Here is a 26,856-nt window from a genome sequence, read left to right on the forward strand (position 1 = left end):
TGGGAAGCCAAGCATCTATCTTTCCCATCACCCCCATCCACACTCAGTGATATTGTGAACATGTGGGCAAACAAAAACACCCTTGTCACCATAGGGGACAATGTCACCAGTGAGATAATGGGACGTGCATGAGGGATTGTTTTGGGCCAAAGCAAACACAGTTTGATCCATGGAGTTCACAAAGGGAAACCATTTTGTGCACACTGAAACAGTTTCAGTTTAAAAAAAAAATGTGTGCCTGGAATTCTTTTTTTATGGACATTTGCAAATGATTGTGTTGCTTTTGGATGGAAATAGGAACAATCACAGCAGGTATCGATACTTGGTTGTTTGATGTGACGACTTTGTACAGTTCTAATGCATGCAGTTACAGACCGTCATGTGGGATTCATGTATTTTGTCTTAACAGGGGTTCTTCTCAGCCAACAAAATGAAAAGAACAAATTATGTAAGAGCAGTGACCTGCACCTTCTTAAGGTCTTTAGTGTCGTACACTGAACAATGGTTACATTTAGGCCATCCATATATATATGTACGACATATACAGTATAAGGTAGTGGTTTATTGAACAGGTTTTATCATTAATACTTGTCATAAATTTTATCATAAATACTTGTTTTCTAGTCTTGTTGATGAACAACATGCCTACTTCTTCTCTAAAGGGAATTTAAATTGTTTTGAGTCTTAGTTCTTTTATTCTGCCATTGTTAAATATTCTGATGGTCAAAGCAATCATAGCTAATGTTGAAGATAGAGTATACTCTTTGGATGTGAATCCCCTTTAAAATGTGCATTTTTAGGGTTAGGGTTAGTCATTTTTTTATTGTTTGATCATATTTCAGCTTCTGCTTGAATTTGTCTTTTCCCTGTTGTTTATGTTGACAGATGGGTGCCAACCAGCCTACGACATTTCATGCCTTTATAGTCCTTCAATTATTTTGATGTTTATAGTATTAGTCATTCTGGGGCCTGCCAATGGCAATGGCAAAGGAAATTAAGACTAATTCAAAATAGCAAAGGGAAATGATTGTCAGGTTTCAGCACTGAAATGTAGTATTTAACAGGTTGTTTTTTCATGCCTTTTTGATTAAAGGAATTACATCACACTGATCATTTTGTCTGAAAACATACTTTGGGTTACCCCTCCCTTTTAGAGTTCCTTCCTGCAGGCCTCGCTAAAACAGGTTGCTGTTGTTTTTGGCTAATTGTTTTCTGTTATGTTAAGTTCAAGATGCTTTACAGCACAACATATACAGATTTATAGAGAAAGAGCCACATCTTCTAATTATGTTCCGCACTGTTAAAATAGCATAAAAAAACTTTAGTATCACCTGGGCCAAATGGTCTCAGCCAGAGACATGAGCCACCAACTCAGAAACGTCAGTGACAGTATTTATTTTGTAGGAGTTTGTTCACAGCTCTGTACCAGCAAGAATATGGCTCATGTTGGAGCCATCAAGTATGCTCTTCCCAGATATGTCTTATCTGATGGGCTTGTCAGAGCTACAATGTGTGCCGTTGATAAACTATGCTGGACAGTTACCAGGGATAAAGGGTTACTGTGAGAACAGAAGGAGTTTATCAAAGAAAACCTCCTGTTTTTACTGCAGTCAAATGAACCACTGTGATTGCAGACTTTAAGCCCCGGCCATGACCAAAACACATTGGAAGAATCTAGTGGTCTTCCTTAAAGACCACTATTAACATTGTACTCATCATGGATTACAACATTGACTTCACTTCACAGAAATCCAACCCACTCATTTGGGTGTTGTTAAATTTGAGTGTTGTGTTTATTTCAACTTAAGGGCCATTTATTGTACTTGTAGAAATAGGTAATCTCTTACCTTTCCACTCCAGACCCTGTTTTATCTCTTGTTCTGCTTCTCACACAGTCTGGAGCTCCTATTATTCACACAGAACTGGGTTTCAAACGATGGGCTTGTCGTGAGAAGACTTTAGGGTCAAAGGTTTTGTAGTATCCCTCAAGTTCATCATCTGCCTGAGAAAGGCACACCAGAGAGAGTGCCACAGACAGTGGTGTTTAGAAACGACTTGGAGGCTGTGTATCTTGGCGAACCAATGTAATGATTACAGTCAGAGAAGATCCAGGGTAAAGAGACACATCTGTTTCTCCAAATTCTGTTCTGTTCTTCTGAATTAATACGTTGTGAGCTGATAGAATAATAAAAGCACATCTGGCTTGGATTGGCCGGTGATTTATGCCATTAGATCCGTATCCACCTTTTGTCCACTCCCAGATACTTCGTTATCCCTAGATGTGGTGGATTCTGAAACACCTATCCAGCTCTCCTAGATTTAATATGGTTGAAAATGTACCACACAATTAAGTAAAGAGACGTAACAGTGGTTCCTTTATGTTGCTCTTCTTCTACACTTTCCCTTTGCATTCAGATCTTCCCTAGCTGATGATGAATGACACCATAGCTAGACCAACATCTGCTGGTTGCTCCTTTGGCCTGGTATCTCTATGACATGGTGGTGAGGTCCTCCCACCTCAGTCAACGCTTTTGTCTTCATTTCCTGTCATTGAGAGTGACAGAAACCGATATCGTTAGGACAGACTTTGAATGAAAACAAATCATAAAAAGCAGACCAGGCCACTCTTGCATCAAGCCTACTCTTCCGCCAATGACATGACTCTAAAATAAAAAATACACACACAGATCTTCAGGGAGGATATCTGATTGGTTGAGTCAAAATAATTTTGTTGGGAGTAATTTCTGGATGGACATAAAAGGGGGAGAATGCTGACTAATCCGAAAATGAACCACTTAAGTGCAATTAGCTACAGGCTCTGGGAAGATCAGAGAAGATTGCTGCTGACATGTTTTGATTGTGTTTCCTTCCTAAACAGGAACTTTCATCATTTTCACCCAGAAACCAGTTTATTTGTATTTACTTTCAAAGCTCTGCTTCGATTTGTGAGTTTCCTCTTATTTTTTTGTCTTTGCACGAAGCTGACAGGAACTAGGTCAAAGAAAGGGAATGAGGCGTGGCTGCTTTATTTCAGGCTCATGCTCACCCCATGCAGGGAGATGACCTCAGTAATTTGATTACTGTCTGTTATCATAAATCTTCCCATCTGCTTTTAATAAATAGCACTGCAAACCCATACAATGGTGTCAGTGTGCTAAGCAAACGTATTAGACATGCATGAAGTAATATGTGGCAGGTTGTGACAGCTGAAAGCACTGAGATTTGTTGTTGTTGTTGTCGGATACACATTTCAACCTGAGACCTTGTGGTGTCACTCAAACATACTCTATTACAACAATGGAAGAGGTCATAATATTGGTAATCCATTACAATAGTTTCTGTATTAATAAATCAGTCACAACTCCTTACAGGAATATTTTCAAGATATTGCAACTGTGGTTGATGAATCTAATAAGTGATAAGATGCTACTCATTGGCATGCACTTATGGATAAGTTCAGTGTGTTGTCGCACAATCATAAGACATCATTTTGGAATGTTTTGTATGTCAACAAAGCAATCTTACAAAATGAAAGCAAAGGTGTCTCAATCAGTATTTTATTATACAAATGCAGTACAACCTTATTGCCAGCATTACAGCACACAGTCTACCCAAAGTCTCCATCACTGTCATGAAGCCTATACTAGTTTACAGTCTATGCTTACTACTCACAACACTTATACTTCACAGTGACCACATGACCTCCCTTCCCCTGTAATTGAAGCGTGTTAGACTCAGACTGTGTAAGCCTATACTTACTCTGGCTGAGGCCATGACAGAGACTTGTCTTTTAGCCCCAGGATCTGTGATGATGATGACACAGGGTTGGCCTTGAAGTGTTCACAACAAAGAGGCAGACAAGTTGTTGCTTGTATGTCACATTCTTCTGACTTTTGGTCAAGTGAAAATAACAATGTGAGCAGAGTCGGACAATTGGTCTTTGATGAAAGACACAGTTAGATGCATGGGAAGGGACTAAGTTTAATTCCATTTGGATTTAACAATTATGAACATTCTGAATGAATGTGATTTTACAAGATTTAAGGATAAATTAAAAAGAAAGAAAAAGAAAGAAAGAAAGAAAACACCTTGAGCGCTTGTTCTATATCTCCTCCTAATGTCCAATAGTAATATATTCACATACATCTAATACACTCTGTTTCAGTAAGATTGCTAAAAACTGTGCAACACAGACAGAAGGCTTCAATGGAGGAAGTGGGTTAATGGGTCGTTTCCATATGTTTACAGCCAGCAGAGTCTCTGTGATAACCTCCCAGATAACCCAGGCATACTTCCCTCACACCCCCCAGCGAGTGAACCCAAGACCTGCACGTGCAGAACCCAACAAAGGATTGTTTCAAATACGTACCAACGGAAACAGCAGCTCCTTGGATCTGTGCATTAAGTGCCGCTAGGTCATCCTAAGTTTATGTATTGTTGTATTGTTCTTAATTGTTATCATTGGTGCGACCTACTGAAGCGATACTGTATGAATGTAAGGTGTGAACTGGATGGTTGTGTATTGTCAGATAGTTTACAGTAGCAATGGCATACTTGTGTCTTAACCCGGTGCCCTTAGAGGTTCGGAGACTGCCTGTTACAATGGATCATTCAAAGTCTTTCAAACTAAAACATCCATATTTACAGTTCTTTAACCTAGATATCAGGAAATCCTTGTTTGCTGTTTTGTTAATGAATGTTTTCCTAGTTGTGCTGAATGGAGATTGACAGATAAGTTACTGTATTTCCTGACCCTCTTTCATACACAGTATGCTGTTTGCACAGTGCAGAAGCATGTCTGATCTCATAACTTTAAGTACACATGCCCACCCATATTTGCAGTGGGAATACATAAGCCATTTTTGTCAATTGCCATTGTGTGACTCTCATGTAGTAGGTTAGCTTTACACAAAGTCACATTATTGTGCAATGAATTTTTTGTACTGTATACACAAATCTAAGTCAAATAATGTGTTACAGTTATGTGTTTTTGTGCTTTTATTTCATTTTAATAATTGTTTTGTTGAGGTCTGTTCGGCTTCAGTGAAGAAGAGGATCTTGTGTTTCTAAAATAAGATGGCATAATAAAGCACATAGACAAAAACAGACTTCACTGTTTTTGCATTGGCTAGGCTATGAGCCCCTAAACTGGATTAATTTGATTTTAACAATGATAATCTGCAGAGGAGTGAGTTTTCTATTCTTGGTCACACTATCTGTCACTCCACAGTGATCCCATCAACTCCAAGGGGCTTTACCCAGGATTGATCATCTCACTGACTCACAGGCTCTTAAAAGGTACTGATAACAACCACCTATACAAAACGTAGTTAAGCTAGTGAAAAGCGATTAGTTTGATTGTACAGATAGGTGGTACATCAGTCAGTTCAATTCATTTACACTTTGTATTTTTCCCTCATTATTCTGCTCTTCCTTCACATATTCACACTTCAAATGCTATGGCACAGGAACTACAATTATCCACTAATACCCATTATATGACTGCATAAAATCAAAAAGCACAAACTGAAGTTTCATAAAATTTTATTATAATTACTTTCCTTAAATTTCCAAATGATTTGGAAATTCAAAAACTCCTATTTGATCAATTGAAAATGCATCTACCTACCTGCATCGACCTACATGGTACATGGAAAACTGTATTGTTGGGATTGATGAACCAAATAGTTTTAGCATTTTAGCAGCATGGGCAGTCAGAACTGACAAAATGCTCCTAAAAAATCTTGACCTTTATTTCCATCTTGTGGCAAAAAGGTAATATTACATTATGGGAGCATTACCAAACCATTTGCTGGAAAATGAATAAAAATGTCTGCCACTACTGGTGCCTTTTTGACAAGGTTTTTGCACGATTACAATTTAAGATTCAATCGTATCTTTTTTTATTGTTAACTGCTCTATGGATTTTCAGCCTTCACATACAACTGCACTGAAACATTTGGAGTAGCCTACTATATTTGGAATTATTTATCCATCTCAAAATTGGTCGACACATGCATCTTGAGCGTCAAACCTGAATTTGTTCTGGGTTTCATATAATCTATATTCAATACTCTGTCATGTCAAAGCATAATTTGTGTTGTGGTAAGGTAAACGTTGTCAATAGAAAACATTGTTGTCAAGCTTAATCTGCAAGATGCTATCATGTAGGCCTAGTCACTAATGTATCCTGTTCCACTATTCACCTCAATCCTAAAATGTATATGTGCCTCTTATGTGACATTATCTTGTTCCCCTGAAAACCCTTTATTAGAGATCACCGTTACCATTAGGTCTGCTGGGTGGTACTACATTTTATAACAAACACACGAAGAAGTTTAAACCAACTCGTTTCGAAACACTTACCCCAACCTCTTATGGTTGGTTGTAGTAGTGAGATGCAGAGCCCTCAGGTTGTAGGTTGGTTTATCTTCTACACGCGGGAAATATTAATCAGGTGGATTTCAGAACTCCTTTTACGGGGGTTTTACGTGAATTCTTGGTTGCATAACCTAGTGATAAGGAAAACGTTTATTCATGTATGTATTTGTATTGTATTCCATTTACATATACAATATTTATATATATTCTTCCGATCTTAGTCCTTAAATACAAAATAATATTGTGCCTGTCTGTTGCACCACAGAAGTTACTTGTACCCCTCAATGAATGTACATGGTTTGATCCTTTTTGGCGCGAAATTGTGAAGCCCCTCCCTCCGCTTCCATACATACCGGTACTCTCGAGTCTGCGCCGTACGTAGAAGCCTGTGTCACGTTTGGATTATATCCATTTTTAGTGTAGCAAATCGCTATTGTAACAAGATAGTGCCTGTTCTTATAAACCAGTTAGCTAGCTAACTTTCTTAGGCTACTGAAGTTGTTGGTGGTCACTGCACCAAACACATTGCAAGTACTTTGCAAACGTTGTCTTTTCTAACTCAGTACAGTACTGGAACTCAGCTGCAGAAGGTTTATTTCGTGACCAGCAAAACGTGGTTCATCATGAGTTGGTACGTTTTCATGTGTTTTAAAATGCGTTGTGCTGGTTTGTCATGGTAACTAGCTGCTGTCAAACTAGTTTAGAGATCTCTAACAGAACAAGCTACCAACCCTTGCTTTCTTTCTCAGTGCAACGACGGAAGAGAGCCGAAGTGTGTCTCCGCATTGCCCCAAGCCTGACGAATCTGAGGTGCCGCTTGGTACAGCTATGCCGGAGGAGACAGCGGTGTCTGCGAATGGTAGCTCAGTACATGAACAGTGTACAATGAAAATACCGGTCCATTGACTTTAGAACCATTTTAATGCTGCATGCTGCATTTCTTGCTGCATGCAGCAAGAAATGATTTTAACTTGTTAGACCAATAACTTGCTAAACGGCTAATCTCTAGACTACTTGTTTTCCATAGCTGCAAGTGTGAAAGCTGAAAAGGACGTGTCAGAAGTTATTATCACTAAAGAAATGGAGGAAGAGGAGAAGCAGTTGATGGAGGAAGGGGAGCGGAAAGAGAAGGAAATGATGGAAAAGGTCTTGTTTATATTATTCGGTGTTGCATTCGAACTGTATGGCGTATGTATTAGCCTACACAAGATCGATTTTGCAACGCATGTTCTGTTCATTAGGCACGAGTGTCTATGGAGAAGGAGTCTCATGAGATACGCTTCAAGAGACTGCAGCACCTGCTGGAGAAAAGTAACATCTATTCAAAGTTCCTGCTGACAAAGATGGAGCTGCAACAACAGGAGGTAAAGTTGAAGAATGGAGAACAGTCCTACTAAAATCACTGTCTGAGATGAGATTAATGTAGACCCTCACATTTGACCTCAAACATTGTTCAGTGCATCAGTAGCTAAAATCCTGGTGAGGATTATAATTTAAAGAGACATATTCTTGAAATAAAACTGCTCAGTTACAAACTAGCCTGTATCAAATAAGAACAGTGCAAAAAGGTTTGGGAGATTATGGCTATTTTGATTGCATTTCAAAGGGAGTAGGTGAAGTGACCAGTGGGGTTTTCTAACTTGTTTTCTTGTGAATTCAGGAGATCAGGAAAGAGAAGCAGGAAAAGACAAAGAAGGTTTGTGGGTTTCCATTTCTGTCTCTTGCATCTTGTATGACATTCACTGTGTTTAATCAGCTGCTTGTTTCACATGGCACTAACCTATCAAATATTTCTGTCACAGGGCACTGGCAAAAATACGGAGAGAGGTGAGCATTTTTTGGGGTTCCTTTCTTGCATACTCTCCATTTACAACATGCTGTTTTCATATAGCCAACACGCTTGTCAGTTAGAATGTTCCTCCTTTGATGTTGTTCACCTTTGTTTTGAAGTGGAGAGAAAGAAGAGGGAGCGAGAGGAGGACTACAAAATAGCTGACGTCATGTCTAAAGAGGTGTTTTAAGTCATATCCTTTGGAATTTGAATATACTGGTTTCTATAAATTATTCAGTTTCAAATACTTGTTTGGTTTCTTTTAGGAAATCATGTCCACGGCTAAGAAGGCCAAAGTGGAGGAGGAGGTAACTGACTTTTGTACTTAAACACCCCCATGGAGTTGTTTCTTGCGTCATACTCAACGCTAGCCGTACGATAATTTGTCACAATCCAAGCATTCCCCCCCCCCCCCCCCCCTCCTCTGGCCCCACGCGAGCAGGTAGCCAGTTCCAGGAAGCTAGATGCGGAGGACATTGAGAAGATGAGTGACTCCAACACCGATATCAAGGGACGCCTGTCGGAGGCAGTGCGAGCAAGTTCCAAGCAGCTGCTGGACCCAGAGAGGAAGGTGAACGGGCAGCCCGTGCCTGTCCAACAGCCCGCTCTCGTGACTGGTGGCATCATGAGGCAGTACCAGATCGAGGGCGTGGAGTGGCTCAGGGTGAGTGTGTGTGTGTGTGGGGCTTGTTGGCTCTCTCGTTGCATTGTAAGCGCAATTGTCAACGTTGTCGTCGTTTCGATCGCTTGATCTCACAAAGAACGGCTGTTCCCGTTCTTTTTTAGATGCTGTGGGAGAACGGCATTAACGGGATTCTGGCAGACGAGATGGGTCTCGGGAAGACCATCCAGTGCATCGCTCACGTGGCCATGATGGTTGAGAGGAAGGTGCTGGGGCCTTTCCTGGTGGTGGCCCCCCTCTCCACGCTCCCCAACTGGATCAACGAGTTCAAGCGTTTCACACCAGAGGTAGCATACGTGCTCTTTTTCTTTCTTCTGAACTCTCATACAAGGATTACCCCATTGTCGGACCACATGTTGACAATGGGGGTGACGGCTAGATTCATGTTGCAAACTTTTATTATAGGAACACTTTGATCCCCTTTGCCCGTTCTAACCTGGGCGCCTTTTCTCTGTTGGCCCCATGCTGGCAGGTGTCTGTGCAGCTGTACCACGGGTCCAAGCCAGAGAGGGCGGCCCTGCTGAAGAAGATTCGTAAGCCCCAGGGGTCTCTCAACATGTACCCTGTGGTGGTCACCTCCTTCGAGATGGCCATGATCGACAGGACTCTCCTTCAGGTAAGCCACTCACCCTTCATGGCCTGGTAGCCATTTGTAGACTTCCTGTTCTTCTCACGGCACGTGAGTTCTTCCTCATAACATGAGAACACTTTATTAGCAAACTGGTGGGAATTTGTTCTGATTGTTAAAGGATATGGTGAATGAATGTTGTCATTGTCTACATGGATCATGTCTTACAAGCTTTACAACTACCTTGGAATGTCCGTCATGCAATTGCGTCATATGATTGCATGCAATCTTTAAATCTGTCTCTTCATATCTGACCCTTACATATGACTAATAGATTGGAATTTGCATGACATCCTAACTGGAAAAAGACTTGGGTCACCCTGTCACTTCCTCCCCTTGCCTTTCTCTCTCTAACTCTCTCTCCCTCTCTTCATCCAGCGATTCCCTTGGAAGTATCTGATTGTGGACGAGGGCCACAGGATCAAGAACCTAAACTGCCGTCTGGTGAGGGAGCTGAAAAAGCTGCCAACAGACAACAAGCTGCTTCTTACTGGCACTCCTCTGCAGAACAATCTGTCCGAGCTCTGGTCCCTGCTCAACTTTCTGCTGCCTGAGGTCTTTGATGACCTCAAGAGGTAGTTGCCAGCTGGTTTAGTGTGTGATTATTTGCTTTGTGTTATATAAGACAAGCGTTTTTGTAGATTTTCTTTGCACACATTTTGTGTGCAAAGAAATGATGTAGTGCTTATGTAGTGCTGCCAATTGCTCATTTGCACCAAATAGATTTGGCTGTTGTGTGTATGAAGTAATACCCACTCTTAATATTTTCACTGCATGAAACTGTAGATATCCCAAGAGAGGGGTGGGGGAGTTTGTAGGTCATTAATTTGATTTCTGTCTGCAGCTTTGAATCGTGGTTTGATATCAACACCATTGGGGCAGAAGCTGAGAATATCGTCGCCAACGAGCAAGAGCAGAATATCCTGAACATGCTTCACCAGGTAACGGCTGCCCCTCTTGACTTCAGCCCATGACTATTAGACGTTTCAAGAGACCAACCCTGCACCCAACGCATGCCGTCAGAACTGTTTTGGCCGCGAGACGCCTGCAGGAGCTGGTCATCATCACCAACGTGGGGTTCCGTCTCTGGTTTCAGATCCTGACACCGTTCCTGCTGAGGCGGCTCAAGTCCGACGTGACACTGGAGATCCCACCCAAGAAGGAGGTCATCGTTTATGCTCCTCTCACCGCCAAGCAGGAGGCCTTCTACACGGCCGTCGTCAACAAGACAATCTCCAAAATGCTGGGCCAGGAGAAGGTAGTTACATTAGTACAGGATGGGCCTTTTTTGAAATACTTGATTTAAAAGGTAGAGAATGCAAATCCCCATCCAATGTAACCCCACCCCTTCTGCTCTCAGGTGGAGGCCCCGGTGGCGGTGACGTCCGCTGGCAGGCCCAAGCGCCGGAGCCGGAGGCTTGTGGACTACTCAGAGCAAGGGGGGGGAGAGTCCCCCGCCGACCTGGAGAAATACCTGGAGAGGCTTCAGAAGGAGGCAGACCAGAGGTCCATATTAATATTTATTATTTTGAACTTTCCATCCACACGTGTTTAAAGTCTGTCATAAGCCCAGGGAGCAAGTTTACATTTCATTAATTAAGCAGGAGCTTTTTATCTAAAGTGAAGTACCCATAGTGTAAATAAGGTAAGATAATTTAGGATCAGTAGTGCGTAATTCTAACAGTGTTTTGATGGTTAGAGCCATGGAATAGTCAGTATTATAAACGGGCATTGTGCAAAAATAACTTTCTGTCCAAATATTACATTATTTGGACAATAGCACTGTACAACAAAACATATTTTCAAGTGCAACATCGTAACAATATTTTGATGTGCAGTCTGTAATCCAAGTTCTGTCTGTCCGTCCCTCAGCTCTGCCCCAGTAGTGGACGTCCAGATTCCCCTGGACGCTCAGATCAACCTGAAGCTGCAGAACATTCTCATGCTGCTGAAGAGGTGCTGCAATCACCCCTACCTCATCGAGTACCCCTTGGACCCTGCCACTCAGGACTTCAAGGTAATGAGGATGAACATTTTGGAACAGATGGGAACAGTGACTTTTGCATCCTGAAAAAAATGCGGAAGTGTGTGTTCCAGTTGTAAATGCAGACCAAATAAGAGAATATTTGTATGCATGTCTTTATATTCATATGAAGAATAGTATAGTGGTATGTTATGATTAGCTAGTATTTATTTGTAGCTTCCATTAATAGCTTTTGTCCCTCCTATAGATTGACGAGCAACTGGTCCAGACCTCTGGGAAGTTCCTTATACTGGACAGATTGCTGCCGGAGCTGCAGAAAAGAGGACATAAGGTAAATCTACACACAGTCATATTCAAACTTTGCTCCAGCGCTCTAATGCTGAACATTTCAATCTCATTGTTTAACCAAGGGATAAAACCATCACATAAGGACTGCTGCACCACATCTACAACTTCACTTGTCGGTTTGTTTTGGCGAGGACAGGTGCTGATCTTCAGTCAGATGACGTCCATCCTGGACATCCTGATGGACTACTGCTACCTGAGGAGCTACCAGTACAGCCGGCTGGACGGGAGCATGTCCTACACCGACAGGGACGAGAACGTGAGGACCCAACCGCTTCTCCATGCCATCATTCACCAGGCGTTGAGCTCCGATAACCATGCTGGAAAATGCGTTGTATAACCATAACGTGTTATAAAGCACCTAATGCCGTATGGTAATGGGAATCCTGTTTGCTCCCAGATGAGAAGATTCTCCTCCGATCCCGACGTGTTCCTGTTCCTGCTGAGCACCAGGGCAGGGGGGCTGGGGATCAACCTGACCGCTGCCGACACGGTCATCATCTTCGACAGTGACTGGGTAGGTGCTAAGCACTCGGAACCACTGCGGCTCGCAAAGTTTGAACCCTCAACCCAGTCATAATGCGTTCCATTGGTGCTTGAAAACCACATTTTGAAACGTACCTTTCAAACAATGGCTGCCAATGAGTATGTACCATATGTGATGCTGACATACGATAGTCTTGCACAGCACGTAATGGAGTAACCATCCCCCTCATCCACGTCTAGAACCCCCAGGCTGACCTGCAGGCCCAGGACCGGTGTCACCGGATTGGCCAGACCAAACCCGTGGTGGTGTACCGCCTGGTCACGGCCAACACCATCGACCAGAAGATCCTGGAGAGGGCCTCCGCAAAGAGGAAACTGGAGAAGATGGTCATTCATAAGAGTAAGCACATGCAGCACTTCCTGTGATTTCCGACTATTGTTTGGAACTGTATGCAGCTGTGTGAGTCGGGTCAATCTGAATTGGTGTTCATGTGTGCTTATGTCAATCTTTCGTCCCACAGACAAGTTTAAGGGAGGGAAGGCGGAGCTGAAGCAGACCAAAAGCTGCATCGACGTTTCTGAGCTGATGGAGCTTCTCAAATCCAGAGATTATGAGAAGTAGGCATGATTTGAACGCTTCTTTACAAAGGACATTGGATATTGTAGTATGCGACAGTGACTGCAGTTGTCTAATCATGCAAATGATTCTTTTGCTTTCCTCAGGGGGGTGAAAAGCACCATGGGTAAGGTCATCAGTGACAAGGACCTGGAGTTTCTGCTGGACCGCAGTGACCTGATGGGTGAGTTATTCAGTCTTGACCTAAAACACAGGTCAACATGAAATAAACTCTTAAATACTTGCAGCCATTATTTTCTCCCAATTAACTGCCTAAATCATAATATTTCATCTAAATTAAAGTTTTTGAACCTGAATGAATGCCAAGATATCATGTACTATCCTCTACTACCCCCTCCCCATTACAGACAAGGAAAAGAAAAGCTCTAAGCAGGAGAAGGTTGGAGTGTTCCGGGTGATTGAAGCCAAAGAGTCGTCTGAGATCAGCCTTACCTGAGAAGACGCTTAGACATCATCTCAAGACCTTAAGCTAGTACATACAGGGACCAATGAGAGTGGCTGGGTGTTACAGTAGGGACTGAAACCAACCATCCTGAAACTGCTGTTGACACAAAACGACAAAATGATCTCATTCAATTGTTTTGAATCATTTTGTTTATGTTTAGGGTTTGAAGTATTATGTTGGAAGATGAATCTTTGCAAGTAAGATGTCTTGAGAGCCCTTGTTTTGTGTTTTTTTTCTCATATATACTGCTTTACTCTTACGTTTTTCTGTAAAAGTCTAAAACATAGTAAGCTATAGGTTCTTTCATTGATACTGTATGTTTGATAAAACATTCCTTGCACTTTTCTGTAAGGGGTGTTATCTCCTTGCACACTTTGACCTTGTCCTTCATGTTTTGTAATCACCCCATTTTAGAGAAATAAAGTAGGTTTTCAATTACATGTAGTATTGTTTTTTTTTTTTTTGTCATCTTAAACCATATACATATTGGACTAAAAGAGAAATAAATGCAATCATTGCTTTTTAACGTTTTAAGAATTGTGGTTACTGGAATAGGTAAGTAAACACACAATGGCTTAGTCAAATATGTAGTCTAATGTGTGCTTTATCAAAGTTGAACTGATCCTTTTTATTACATGCACATATTCAGCTATAGGTCAAGTATTTTTTCTTTGTACAAAGTTGTTGCACCTGTACCTTTTGGTAGCCTGTGAACACACCCTTCATTCTCCTGCAAAGCCTCTAGTGCTGTTGGGGTGTGGTCAAAGAGCATTGTCATCTGGCTGGTACCTTTTTCAGTCTCTTCCTAGATCACTGTCTGCGCTGACATATTAGTCTGTCCTGAAATGATTTAACATAGCATTACCTTCGGCTTCTGGAATTAACCTATTTGATCCTCAGAGTTTTATTGCGGTTGGGAAAATAGTACTTGTTTGACTTTATACTTTTTTAATACTATTTTTTTATAGTTAGAAATAATTCCTTTGTCTATTACAGTATCTGCTTTTAAAGTTGTAGTCACAAACCTCTAGCTACAGTATGGAGCGTCTGAAGTTAGTCCTGCAATATTTCCAGTCCAACTCGGAGTCCATCTCCAATGGTATCTGTATCATACTAGCCCTGGTCAGTGTCAAGCTGTATACCAGCTTTGACTTTAACTGCCCCTGTATACCTCAATACAACAAACTCTACTCGCTGGGGGTGATGTTTGTCCCGCCAATCATATTCTTCTTCCTGGGGGTCCTGGTGAACCGACACACGGGGGTGATGATGGAGGAGTGGTTGAGGCCCATCGGAAAGAGAGCAAAAAATCCTGCCGTTGTCAAGTGAGTCCACACTTTTTTGCCCATATGATGCTTAATTGGTGTGATAATGCTTTGGAAAATGAATAATAAATCGTCACTAGAATTGGCTTGGTTTGTAATTTCTAGACTGACCTAGCCTTCCAAATTCTGTTGAGAGAACAACCATAACCTAAACTATTTTTTTAATTTTTATATAATTATATTAAAGGAACAATATTTATACACGAGTGCCTTTGAATGAGGTGATTTGATCTTGACAATGATATGGGTCCCTTTGCACAGATACCTCTTCTCTGCCATGATCCAGAGGGCTCTACTGGCTCCCATGGTGTGGATCCTGGTCACTCTGCTGGATGGCAAGATCTTCATCTGTGCTTTCAGCATGGGTGTGGACCCCATATACTTCTCTGGTGAGTAGAACCCTATACTACCTCTTTTCAACTCCTTACCAGGGCTATAGTCTTATGTTCTCTCCTCTTCTGTTCCCTAGGCTTATTTTGGGGGTGGTTTGAAATGGTTGTGGTGTTCTGGGGTGTGTTTGTGAAACTGTACATACACACAAAAACTTCAACAATATATGCCATAATGTGATGTATGCTTTTCCCAGGTATGCCCAACATCACAGGTCTGGATGTGGTCAAGCTCATGGCCAAGGTCCCCTGCAAGGAGGACATGATCTTTAGAAACAGCACGTTCCGCAAAGCCGTCTCACGCTATGTCCGCTGTTACTCACAAGTAAGGACTAGGACATTGTAATATCTTCTTTCACTGTCTGTGTGAAATGTGTTCTTAACAACTGCCGCAGGTTGTCCGACCTGTGCATGATATCTTTTTTACTCTAGTCATTTACAATAAAAACCAGCACAGTGATGTCGAGATGTAATATACCTTGTCTTATATCTTATACATAATAAAGACCAGCTCTTGTCACATATCAGGGTTTGAACATGTTTTCTGTAGAATAGGTTGTCAAGTTACTTTAAGCAGGCTGTCAACTGTCATTTCTGTGCCTAAATCCATGGGTGTGTCGGAGACAATTGGCATGATGACTGATGGAGTCGGATGGAATACCAACATCTTTTTAACTCTCCTGGCAGGCGATTGGCTGGGCCATCCTCCTCTTCCTCATTCTCCTGGGTGCGGTGGGGCGCCTCGTCAAGCCGTGCTTCAACCACGCCACCTTCCTGCAGACGCGCTACTGGAGCAACTACCTGGACGTGGAGCAGAAGCTCTTCGACGAGACCTGCGTGCTGCACGCTCGGGACTTTGCCCGCAAGAGCGTGGTGCAGTTCTTCGAGGGGATGCGCGAGGACGCGGTGCTCCGGCTCCCCCTGTCGTCCACCCCGCGCGGTCGGACAGAGAAGTACGAGGAGGAGGATGAGGAGGAGGAGAGACTGCATGGGATAACCAAGCAGGAGCAGGTGGACCAGCTGTTGTGCAAGTGGTACCTGTGTAAGCCTGAACTGGATGTCACCAAGATGGCCTTCAGGCCCAGAGTGTGCATCACCTGGGAGGACCACAACGGACGAACCCTCTACTCAGATGTTTAGGCTTAGACTTTGTGTGTGTGTGTGTGTTTGCTTTCCCGTCTGTCAGGTCAGGAGAACATAGATGGCCCTGACGATGATGGTGAAAAACCTGCACTACAGTCAAATTTGAATGTGCCGTGATTTAGCTCGGTTGGTTTTGCATGGTTCTCTTTTCCCGGAGCTCAACCACATGGATATGAGATGCAAACTCAAAGATGTTCTCCTTTATGTTGTGCTATATATTCTTTAAAGAATATCCTTTGCATTTTTGCTGGGAATTTGAGGTTTTGAAATACAATGCGATGGTGGAAGACAAATATGTAATATATCAATAACAGATAAATATGTGATTCAAAGGTACTTGAATAATGTTTTTCAGCCTGGTTATTGTGTCTGAGATGTACATACACAGAGCAGTACATTTGCTGAAAGCACCTTGCCTTTTGATTTGCAAAGAAAATAATATTGCAGGTTTCTATGTAGATTTAAATGTATTTTCTTTATAGAAAATATATTGGTGCATTTATTAAAGGGTTAACTTAGTAGATGTTTGTGCAAATATACTACAATTGCCCGGTACATTAGTACAGTATGTGCTGTAGCTCAGTTCTGTAATATAGCCGGTTGTGTCAGATTAGTTCTGCTTGCCATGGTAGCCGCCATCTTGCTATGTGACATCACAGAAACGTGGGTCTCCATGAAGTTCAACACATGTTTCCAGTTGGGGCCCTTTTTCCAATGGCTGGAAACTGTGGGCAGTGTCATCTACCAAGGACTCACTGCACATGCTCAGACCTGCTCAGACCTGCTCAGAGAGAAAACTCTCTTCTCAAAACTTTGAACCTTTCCTGAAAACAGTGAAGCGAATACCACCCTCCTTCCTGTTCTTACAAAAGGTTTTGGTCACAGAATTTCTGCCATACTGTCTAGTCTCAGAAGTTTTATTGGGCTTCCTACTGGTTATGGAACGTAAGTTTGCATGAGATATTTATTGATGCCACATTTTTTCCTGTTTGCTGTTTCTCTTCCATGCTATGTACGTGTTATGAATGCATGGATTCTAAAGCTATACAGTACATTTACAAAAGTTATAATTGAAAGCATGTTGAAAGCACCCTATTATTATTATTATTATTACCATAGTCCTGACCGGAGTTCTGTTAGAAAACGGAATCCATTCATTTATGAAGCAAGAATTCTCTGGCTATCACACATAACAGAGCAGACAGTATCTTTCATTAAAATGAAGCATTGACCAACAATAACACTCACAAAGCTCCTATTCATACATCTTTGTTTTACTTCCTCTAGACTGACTACTCGGCGTTCAAGATACAGGAAAATAAACCCTGCTTCTCCAGTATAAGTATTCACTAACAGAGGTCCACGATGGCTGCTCTCGTCACAGAGAATTTCAAGTTTGTCTCCCTCTTCTTCAAGAGCAAAGATGTGATGATCTTCAATGGTTTGATCGCCCTGGGCACCGTGGCCAGCCAGACCATGTACAACATCTTTGCTTTCAGCTGCCCATGCTCTTCTGGGCGTAACTACCGCTACGGCCTGGCAGCGCTCGGGGTGCCCGCCCTTGCGTTCTTCCTCATTGGCATGATGATAAACAAGAGCATGTGGGACCTGGTGTCTGAGTGCAGGCTCAGAAGGTGCGGGAAGCTGTCGGGGGCGGCGGTCTTTGCACTTTTTGGATCTGTCATCGGGCGTGCGGCGGTGGCCCCGGTGACGTGGGTGGTGATCTCTCTTCTCAGGGGGGAGGGTTACGTCTGCGCCCTCAGTGAGTTTATTGACCCCACGACCTTGGAGGGATTCCCGTCAGGACAGGCGCCAGAGGTCATAGCCAAGTTCCCTTGTGAGGGGAGTGTCCCTCCAGAACTACAACACTTCCGGAGTGAAATAGAGCGTAGGCTGCGGTATGAGTCTCAGGTATGTACTTTCTTTTATAATGGCATATGCATGGAGATAATAAATACTCACATCCACAGTCTCACAATTCTGACACAAATGGATCCCTGTTGTCTAAACATGATCTGTTCTGGTACAGGTTGCTTGTAGGCTGCCTGTGTTTAACTGTAGAATTCGACTGTAGAATCCCCTCCTGGAGGAGTAGCTTGATGGATCGCTATCCGTATCATTTCTCTCAGTTGTTAGGCTGGCTGCTGGTGGCAGCCATGGCGCTGGCTGTGTTCGGGATGCTTTGCGTGAAGCGCTGCTGCTCTCCCCTGGGCTACCAGCAGGAGGCCTACTGGTCCCAGTTTCGCTCTTGTGAGAACGACCTCTTCCAGCGCACGGCCCAGGCGCACGCCCTCCTCCACGCCTCCCAGAGCGTGAAGAGCTTCTTTGGCTTTGTGGCGCTGGAGAAGAACGAGAAGGAGCTGCTCCTGGAGAACCAGGCCGCCAACCCTGTCTCTAGTACGGAGTGGAACAGAGTGACTGGAGTCTATCTGTACAGAGAGAAGAATGGGTTGCCTCTTTATAGCAGACTGAACAAGTGGGCTCAATATAATGTGGAGGACAACACTGAGGAGATGGACAAAGAGATGGACACCCTCAGTTGACTGTCAATGGACAGTCCAGTGTTCGTGAACACTGGCGATAGGGAACCATGTGGTGTGGTGGCTTTGGTTCCAGTCCAGTGCTAACACTATTGATAATTAGGCTTTGCCGATGGGTATTTGTGTTAGCTAACAGTGGACTGAAACTGAAGCTCACACTCCTTGAGAATTCAGTATACTTGCTGTTTATTTAGGTATTCTAAACATGTCCTCATGAATTTACATTTAGTTATTTAGCAGATGCTCTTATCCAGAGGGACTTACAGTAAGTACAGGGACATTCTCCCCAAGGCAGGTAGGGTGAAGTGCCTTGCACAAGGACACAACGTCATTCGGCATAGGCGGGAATCGAACCTGTAACCTTCAGATTACTAGCCCGACTCCCTAACCGCTAAGCCACCTGACTCCCTCATGCATGTATAGTAAAAGATTCCACTGGATCTATACCGCTCAGGAGTAATTTAGTATGCATTATGAGTGTTTATACATTGTCTTGTTTACACGTATTCTCTGCTCTTTCTATCTGTCCCAGAGTTTTCATCCAACATAAGGTGAAATAATTATTTAAGAAATAAAAATATGATACAGTCTGCATGGAACTGTTATGTAGGTACTTTTTTAATACTCGAGTGGTATAACCTTTCTGGTTTGGCACCTTGATATATCTTATGTGACATAATCTTGCTTTTCTCTTGTTTACATTTGTCAAACGCACCTGTGTGTCTCTACGTCTGGCTATCCTGCCTCTGTACCATCAGTCAGTCTATTCTTCTGTATACCTGTTTTTTGGTCTTGTGTTTTTCACTATGTACCTTGTTTACCTGTGAGTTTGAGTGCACCTCCACCTCTCACTCCTTCTTCTCTCCTTGTTGCTGTTTCTTCCCTACCTCCATGTCTTCCTGTCACCCTTATGCCTGTATTTATCAGTGAGCGTGCCTTATTTTATGCGGCCACCTCAACATTCAGCTGGAAAGTGGAGTCAGAGAAGGAGGTAGACAAAATGAGAGGAGAGAAAGGAGGGGCGGGTGAAAGCAGAGTCGTGATGCAGACAGCGAATCACATGAGCAGAGATCTGTTTACAAACTGCTGTGAGCTGGAGGAGAAGTGCTGGGCACCATTAAGGAGAGAGAGAAAAGCAGAGAGTTGGAGTGATAACGGAAGAGGGTATTTGTACGGACTTCAATTACTAATCTTTTATTTTTACCCTTTCGTCGTCGCCCCTGCTTTGTCTTTTTTTTGCGAAAAGAACGAAGGAAGCAGATCAGATGGTGGGGGCTGACAGGGGCGGCGGGAGGACAACGCTAGTGCGGGCGTGACGCTGGCTGAACCGCGGGGAACCGCTCGCGTCCTTTATTTGTTTGCTCTGTAATTGGCTGAGGCATATTTTCACAGCCGTATAACTATCGTAGCAAGAAGAATCAGAAAGAAAACGAGGGATCAAAGAGTGGAAAAAAGCAAACTGAAGACTTTAGGATAGGGAGATAAGCTCTGTGGCAATGTTTTGAAGGGAGACAAAGCAAAAACAGTAATTTACATGTTTTTTCAGGATTTTGGGGGTATTTTTGGGGTTATGTTCTGACTATCATCAATGTCACTGACGAGGCTGTAACCTACAAGTATTGGAGGACCATCTCCCACAGTATAAACAAGGCTAGATCATCTGGATGTCATTGTTTATGCTTGGGGTGTAAATGCAATACGCATTTATTTTCCGTCTACTGCATCCAGTATCTATCTGCAATTCTTTTGAGCATGTGTCTGGAAGAAGGACCATTTCCAGATCCAGTTTTTGCTTGAATATTGTCATAATTCGTATTTAGTCTGAAGTCAGTACTATGAGTGGATTATAAGCATGGTTGACTTGACTTTAAAATCTCTCAGTAGACTGTAGAGAACCAGAGATCTCCTTAAGGAGCGTTCGTACAAGCTCACTCAACAATATGAACTGACACGAAATCCATTAACCAGAGATCAAAAATCTTATAGTATTTGAAGGGTTTGCTCTTGAGAGGTGGAAATCATATAGACTTTTATAGATCGATCACAGTACAATCAACTTCATTGGTCAGCGCCTAAAAAAAATCCAAGGACAATTGTGACCTCCCACATGTGACATCTTCAAAGATTGTGGCTGAAAACATTGACCTCCATCCACAGCTCCCTCTTTGGTGTCTCTGAAGACCAGAGGCTGGTTTCATGCACCCTGTTCAGTGGTGCAACGGTGAGTATTCATTATATGTATGTAAAATCCTATTTATATCATTGTAGGACTAATTGTTTACTGATCTGCATGGTGGTTTGTGCAGGTAAATACAGAACATTCATGGCCAATAGTTATTGTGGTCAATTCTGGAGAATGTGTTTATTTGCTTGCTGATCAGGTGGATGGGGTTAGAATTTTGGGTAGTAGTCTATTGGTCAGGTCTCCAGTCAATTCCGGTTAGGAAAAACAGTTAACACTGCAGTAGGTTTCTTCTTCATTTTGAACATGTGTATTTCCCTTTAACTCCACTTGAGTCCTAAACTAAACACTCTCCCAGACAGCATGTGTTAAGAGAGTGGCTTACCTTTTAGAGCTCCACTATCAATGATTTACTAACATCCTGCTAAGATTACAGTTATCCCCTCCCTCACCCAAACGCAGCCACCAACAGCCCCCTCCTTTGACTTGAAACTGAAGTAGCCCTATTGGCCTGCACTTCAAATGGACAAATAATGACCTTTTGAACCAGGAAGTGCTTTTACCCTACTGAGACTATGGGTGACCTTTGACCTCAGGGCTATAATGTTGGATCTTCCTTCCTAGTGGGGATAGAAGGAAAATCTTTTTTATTACTTTCAAAGGTTTCATGCCATTTTACTTTGTCAAATGTAAAATCTTGTAGACCCATAGAATCTTTCTCTAAATACACTGTCATGCACTTCTCCAGACTGAAACACAAGTAGGAAGCATTTCAGTCTGAGAATTCCAATTGGTTGTAATAACATTGTTAATATTGACATTTGGGAACATATTTAATGTTTCTCTTCTGGTGGACATTTGTTGTGGAATACTTTACAGATTAGCCTGCAAGGATTGTCTTCTCCCATGATCAAGTAACAAGAGTCCTTGAATGGCTACGGATATGTTACAGAACTTACTGCGCTAAAAAACACACATAGACACCAACAGCCACACTGGTTTGACTTGAGTTTTAGAGCTGCTTCAACACACACAACAGTAAAACACTCCCCTCCTACCAACATCTCGCTTGTCAGTTGAAGCAACTCAGGAACATGCAACTTACTAAAGTTCCACAATGGCAGTATTGTTATACTGATACAGTGTGAAACAAGAGGCTTCAGAATGTCTTACAGTATGCAATATGCATGCCTAGCCTCGGAAACACACACAAAGACACACACACAGAAAAAGATGAATCCAGTAGGGGACAGAAGACTATAGAACATTAGAGGCCTCCTACTCCTCACTAAAGTACGCAAACAATTTTATGTTATTCTGAATTCCAGTTCTTTTTTTGCTTGCCAACCATGTAAATTGTCCTCTGTGCCGCTTGAATGTCTACACACAGTCACAACATACTTATTTCAAATGCCATTGAATTTGTTTTTGCCTAATTTAAAAGACAAATTCCTCTCATTAAAAAGGCTCCCTGTGCTCTTTGCAAATCAACACGCACGCCACATAAAATGTTCAATAACTGGTTTGTTGTATGCTTTGTTTTAAGCCTATGAATGCATAAGTTGTCCAACATACAGTACGTGTTGCAAACCGACACACATACATATGCACACACGCTCCTCACATGTGCTTTGAATGCATAAACACAGGCGGACCAACACATCTGCAATGACTGTCCGTTGCCCTATCGCCTGATGTGTGGGACGTATTGTCCCTTTCCCCTCGCTCAGGATGTCTGTGTGGTCTAGGATTGCTGAGTTCCGACCCCTACTGCAAGATGACGTCTGAAGAAATCTACCACCTCCCCCTCAACGTTTATGTCATCATCCTGGGAATTGGCCTCTTCATCTTCATGCTCAGTCTCATCTTCTGCTGCTATCTCTTTCGGTATGACAAACAAGTGTTCTGCCACCTGTGTCATGTGTATGTGTTAGAGACTGGCTGTGTTCTACAATATAGTCCCTGGGAATCTTCGGTAGGTCTACATTTTTTCTTAGCCTAACCTCTCCCAAGATTTGTTTTATACCTACAAATTTAATAAGACATTAAATATCTATGATGTACTTTGGCACCAGAGTAGATTCCAGTCTGCTAGACTATTGCTACAAAACTGCTACATGACAGGACATGAATAGAGATTGTGATCTGGGAGTTGAATGGTAACAATAACATGCATGTAGATCCTATAAATAAGATATTACACAGTCTGTGGATAACATTGTGCTAGGATAAAATCATTCTAGACTTTGTGCTCAAAGTAAATCCTTTATTTTGAAAGGTTATCAACACAACTATTTGAAATCATGTGTTTCACAGGTTGAGGCGACAAGGCACCAGAGAGCAGTATGGCTATAATGAGGTATTCAGTTTGTACCATAACTAAATCAAGAAGTGTACTGTAGCTTAATTGGGGAGCTTCTCTTCCAATAGGACACAATCAACATTGTGTGCTTGTACGTATGTTTACATGCAAAGTCATTAAATTGCTTAACTGTTTCATGAATGTGCCTTTGTCTTCAGGTTGTTCTGAAAGGGGCAGGGAAGAAACTGAGCCTTCTTGGAGTAAGTACTGTCTGAGCGCCATTGAGCCATTGTAATTCTATTGAGTACCATTGCCTTTTCAGGTTCCTTCTACTGTTGTGCCATGTCATCAGTGAATAAGTTGGAGTACTGACTATCATGACTGAGACCATTGAAAAAGGAACACAGTGAGAGTGAGGCTTCGCTATCGCAGTATTTACAGCATTTGAGACGAGAATAAAAGAACATTTGTTCAATATGAGATGACTGACATTTGCATGGTCTTAGAGGAGAGGGGTTATAGTGAATTTTGAATGAGTGAGGCTGGGGACTGCAAGGAGAGATCACTGAAGTAAAAGATTTGACGATACTCTTCTCAAATGTGTCTCTGTTGAAAAGGTGTGTTTCCACCATGGGCCATTTCCCACCTTGCAGTTGTGCATTATCTGAACACATTGTTGTTGATTATCCACAACTAAGAGCTGGTGGGCTGACTTAGCATTTTCAAAATGGGCTCACGGAGGGAGAATGTGGAGAATGTGTTAGTGACAGGGTTATGGTGACTGGGCATGGTGATGGGCTAACATGGTCTATCCTCTGTATTACAGCAGACCTGTGCAGTGTGCTTAGAAGAGTTTCGGAGCCGAGATGAGCTCGGAGTGTGTCCCTGCTCACATGCCTTTCACAAGAAGTAAGAGCTAATGCGATACACCATTAATACACCATACACCATTTTGTTTTGTCTATTTCACTGTCATAACCCTAAACATCAGACATTCCCATACCTCATTCCTTGATGCAAATTGATCAGCTAAGGAACACCCTCACAGCGAGAACAAAGGCAGCCTGGTGCAAAATAGGGACAGATCCCATATTTAGGCTCTCCAGGTGCTATTGATGTGACTGTCTGTGACTTGCTGTTCCAGTTCACATATTTGCATACTGATGGAAGCTGGTTTTAGCCTGCAGTTTGCATTGAGATGTGTTATGTGAGACAGATATATGACGACACCCTTGTTGAAAATATTGAGAGGCAAGCATTCAATGCCGCAAGATGCAGAATAGTTAAGTACTGTGTTCTTTTTCCTCTCCAAATAAATAGCGCAATGTCATCTTTTCCCACGTCCGTTTTCTCCAGGTGTCTTCTGAAATGGTTGGAGATCCGTAGCGTGTGTCCCATGTGCAATAAACCCATCTGCCGCTTGCAGCCAGACCCGCCGCAAGAGGCCGAAGGGCCTCAGAGCCCCCTGCAGGTGTGAGAAGGTGGAGGGAGCCCACCACAGCACCTTTCCATCAAGAGTAGTGTCCAATCTGGGGCGCAGAGGGGTTCCACCACGTCCATCACCACCACTAATCTATCCCAGAGAATCTCCCACCCCGATACATAAGGGTACCTTTTCCTGACTTTACATCATAAATACAGCCCCTTGGATCGGATGGATCTTTCATGTTCAAACTCACCTCACCCCTTGAAAGTCTTTTAAGAGCCCTTTGAACATTTGTAGAAACCAACCGGAAGGTGTGTGTGTATTTGTGTGTGTGGAAAATGTTAGAGGAAATAGATATACTGTATGTGCACTGGAGGACAAGCAAACATTATCTACCCAACATACAGGGTATAAAAAGAGCCTCAATCCTATAACCACACCATACTGCTTGAAGATAAGGATATCCACAAAGAAGACAAGGAATCTAAGAAAGAACTGGGAACTGTGTATTTCAGTCGTAGTCTTCCATAACACAGTCAATACCCTTCACCCCACAATGCCAAGCCAAATGAAGATGGCTTTCCTTCAATTGAGAGTGGAATAATTAACTTGGGGCCTGATTGGAGGAGAATCCTCCTCACACACACATACATGCCACTCTCACAACTGCCGTCACTCGCCTATGAGGTATCCAACTATGACTTAGGGTTAGAAAACCCAGTCACTAAATAATGCATCGATAAAATATATATACATAGTCTTTAAGTTATTTCTAAGGAGTTGTTTTGTATTATAACTGGCTTTGAATAAAGTGTAGTGTTTAGTGATATTGAGGGCTTTGACTTTCTTCATTCTTATATACCAAGGTGGCCTCTGCAAATCATTTTTGTATTGTGTATGCACTGCCCAATAGCTAAAATATGAAAACATAAACAAATACATAGGCTGAAACATTAAACATAAAATGTTTGCTTGATTTTGTATCTTTATTTGCTAGGACATGTGTATTTCTTTATGTATGTAGTTATCATTGTCTGGTCATGTCAATTAAGTGCTAATTCACCTTAAGTTTATAGTATAATGACTATAATTTACCATGTATTTCATGTATACAGAAGTCAAGCTCTGAATCAAGGAATTGGAAGGAATAGTTTTAAACTTCAGAAAAATTTCCCCTTTCTTAGAATAAACTACAATGCGGACATAAGAATGTTGACACAGTTCCCAGCATCCAGTCTTGCATAAACTGCAGCTGGATCTAACTTGACCGTTTTGGCCTTGCGTAAGACTGATCTAGAAACCAACAAAAGCCCTTTTATTTGGTGGATTTAACGGATACCACTCTTACATAGTAATGATTGCTAAGTGTGTCAAGGGGACAATCTTGTAATAATGTATAGTCAGGTTTTCACTTACAAGAAAAGTACAGCCGGAGTGATCGATTCAAATATAAAAAGTCTACAGTTCATTACATTTAGCTTACTCTACAAATAAATCTAAGAAGAAACAATATTTTATGGACTGACTTAAGGACAAATAGTTAGACTACTGTAAAGTAAACACATTCATCATTTCCATAGGCACAACCTTTTAAGGGCTTACATGTGGAGGAATATGCACAAACAAGACTACAGTATGTATCAATGGCACACAGTTTTACTGTTGATCTTGTTCTGTTCCTTGCTTTCTCACTGCCAGTGGATACTTTGAACAAAGCCTCATGAATACTTCAGAAATGAGGGGATAAGTGCCTGTGCTGATCAGACTCGCTGCTGTATTTGGGGATGTCCCACAAGGCAAGATCCAGCACTATCCATGTCCCAACACACACACATACAAACACACACACACCACCGCTAATGTGTAAAGAATCTATAACCTATCGTAGTTGTTTGCATACCACAGGCTACTCCACATCCACACTGTAGCCATTCTTTACATTTACATTTAGTCATTTAGCAGACACTCTTATCCAGAGCGACTTACAGTAAGTACAGGGACATTCCCCCCGAAGCAAGTAGGGTGAAGTGCCTTGCCCAAGGACACAACGTCATTTGGCACGGCTGGGAATCGAACTGGCAACCTTCATATTACTAGCCCGACTCCCTCACCACTCAGCCATCTGACTCC

General features: G+C 42.3%; 4 protein-coding genes across 5 annotated transcripts; all 4 read left to right on the forward strand.

Annotated features, from left to right (window-relative positions):
* Positions 1–6,746: 6,746 nt before the first annotated feature.
* hells (helicase, lymphoid specific) lies at positions 6,747–13,857 on the forward strand. Its single transcript, XM_062463572.1, has 23 exons — positions 6,747–7,012; positions 7,131–7,240; positions 7,409–7,527; positions 7,623–7,745; positions 8,042–8,077; positions 8,184–8,208; positions 8,332–8,393; positions 8,479–8,520; positions 8,655–8,876; positions 8,999–9,181; positions 9,367–9,510; positions 9,901–10,097; positions 10,367–10,463; positions 10,619–10,780; positions 10,883–11,028; positions 11,395–11,539; positions 11,754–11,837; positions 11,991–12,110; positions 12,252–12,368; positions 12,578–12,737; positions 12,859–12,955; positions 13,061–13,137; positions 13,322–13,857. The coding sequence occupies exons 1-23, from the start codon at positions 7,005–7,007 to the stop codon at positions 13,408–13,410; spliced, it is 2,565 nt and encodes an 854-aa protein (XP_062319556.1). The 5' UTR covers positions 6,747–7,004; the 3' UTR covers positions 13,411–13,857.
* A 600-nt stretch (positions 13,858–14,457) lies between these two features.
* Positions 14,458–16,383, forward strand: calhm3 (calcium homeostasis modulator 3). The gene is made up of 4 exons (XM_062464614.1): positions 14,458–14,744; positions 15,006–15,133; positions 15,331–15,458; positions 15,821–16,383. Exons 1-4 carry the CDS (start codon positions 14,458–14,460, stop codon positions 16,271–16,273), a joined length of 996 nt encoding a protein of 331 aa, XP_062320598.1. The 3' UTR covers positions 16,274–16,383.
* A 698-nt stretch (positions 16,384–17,081) lies between these two features.
* Positions 17,082–19,416, forward strand: calhm2.1 (calcium homeostasis modulator family member 2, tandem duplicate 1). The gene is made up of 3 exons (XM_062463573.1): positions 17,082–17,221; positions 17,564–18,187; positions 18,406–19,416. The coding sequence occupies exons 2-3, from the start codon at positions 17,642–17,644 to the stop codon at positions 18,817–18,819; spliced, it is 960 nt and encodes a 319-aa protein (XP_062319557.1). The 5' UTR covers positions 17,082–17,221; positions 17,564–17,641; the 3' UTR covers positions 18,820–19,416.
* Positions 19,417–19,884: 468 nt separating this feature from the next.
* On the forward strand, positions 19,885–25,702 carry si:dkey-51a16.9 (RING finger protein 122). Of its 2 annotated transcripts, none has more exons than XM_062463575.1 (6): positions 19,885–21,037; positions 22,747–22,885; positions 23,315–23,357; positions 23,519–23,560; positions 24,127–24,209; positions 24,657–25,702. In XM_062463575.1, exons 1-6 carry the CDS (start codon positions 21,013–21,015, stop codon positions 24,775–24,777), a joined length of 453 nt encoding a protein of 150 aa, XP_062319559.1. In that variant the 5' UTR covers positions 19,885–21,012; the 3' UTR covers positions 24,778–25,702. The 2 variants fall into 2 exon arrangements, with proteins under 2 accessions (XP_062319559.1, XP_062319558.1); XM_062463574.1 differs by having other exon boundaries at positions 19,886–21,037; positions 22,729–22,885.
* The last annotated feature ends 1,154 nt before the right edge of the window (positions 25,703–26,856 follow it).

The sequence above is a fragment of the Osmerus eperlanus genome, chromosome 6 (assembly GCF_963692335.1).
Source record: "Osmerus eperlanus chromosome 6, fOsmEpe2.1, whole genome shotgun sequence".
NCBI lineage: Eukaryota > Metazoa > Chordata > Actinopteri > Osmeriformes > Osmeridae > Osmerus > Osmerus eperlanus.

What these genes read in the sequence shown, in the direction of transcription:
- hells (XM_062463572.1), top strand. An exon ending in AGAAGGAAATGATGGAAAAG is followed by an intron (nt 7,528 to 7,622) that starts GTCTTGTTTATA and finishes TCTGTTCATTAG; the next exon opens with GCACGAGTGTCTATGGAGAA. An exon ending in AGCAGGAAAAGACAAAGAAG is followed by an intron (nt 8,078 to 8,183) that starts GTTTGTGGGTTT and finishes TTTCTGTCACAG; the next exon opens with GGCACTGGCAAAAATACGGA.
- calhm3 (XM_062464614.1), top strand. Translation starts at nt 14,458, where the DNA reads ATGGAGCGTCTGAAGTTAGTCCTGCAATATTTCCAGTCCAACTCGGAG. An exon ending in GGACCCCATATACTTCTCTG is followed by an intron (nt 15,134 to 15,330) that starts GTGAGTAGAACC and finishes TGCTTTTCCCAG; the next exon opens with GTATGCCCAACATCACAGGT. An exon ending in ATGTCCGCTGTTACTCACAA is followed by an intron (nt 15,459 to 15,820) that starts GTAAGGACTAGG and finishes CTCTCCTGGCAG; the next exon opens with GCGATTGGCTGGGCCATCCT.
- calhm2.1 (XM_062463573.1), top strand. Translation starts at nt 17,642, where the DNA reads ATGGCTGCTCTCGTCACAGAGAATTTCAAGTTTGTCTCCCTCTTCTTC. An exon ending in GGCTGCGGTATGAGTCTCAG is followed by an intron (nt 18,188 to 18,405) that starts GTATGTACTTTC and finishes CATTTCTCTCAG; the next exon opens with TTGTTAGGCTGGCTGCTGGT.
- si:dkey-51a16.9 (XM_062463574.1), top strand. Translation starts at nt 21,013, where the DNA reads ATGCACCCTGTTCAGTGGTGCAACG. An exon ending in CCCTGTTCAGTGGTGCAACG is followed by an intron (nt 21,038 to 22,728) that starts GTGAGTATTCAT and finishes CCCCTCGCTCAG; the next exon opens with GATGTCTGTGTGGTCTAGGA. An exon ending in AGCAGTATGGCTATAATGAG is followed by an intron (nt 23,358 to 23,518) that starts GTATTCAGTTTG and finishes CTTTGTCTTCAG; the next exon opens with GTTGTTCTGAAAGGGGCAGG.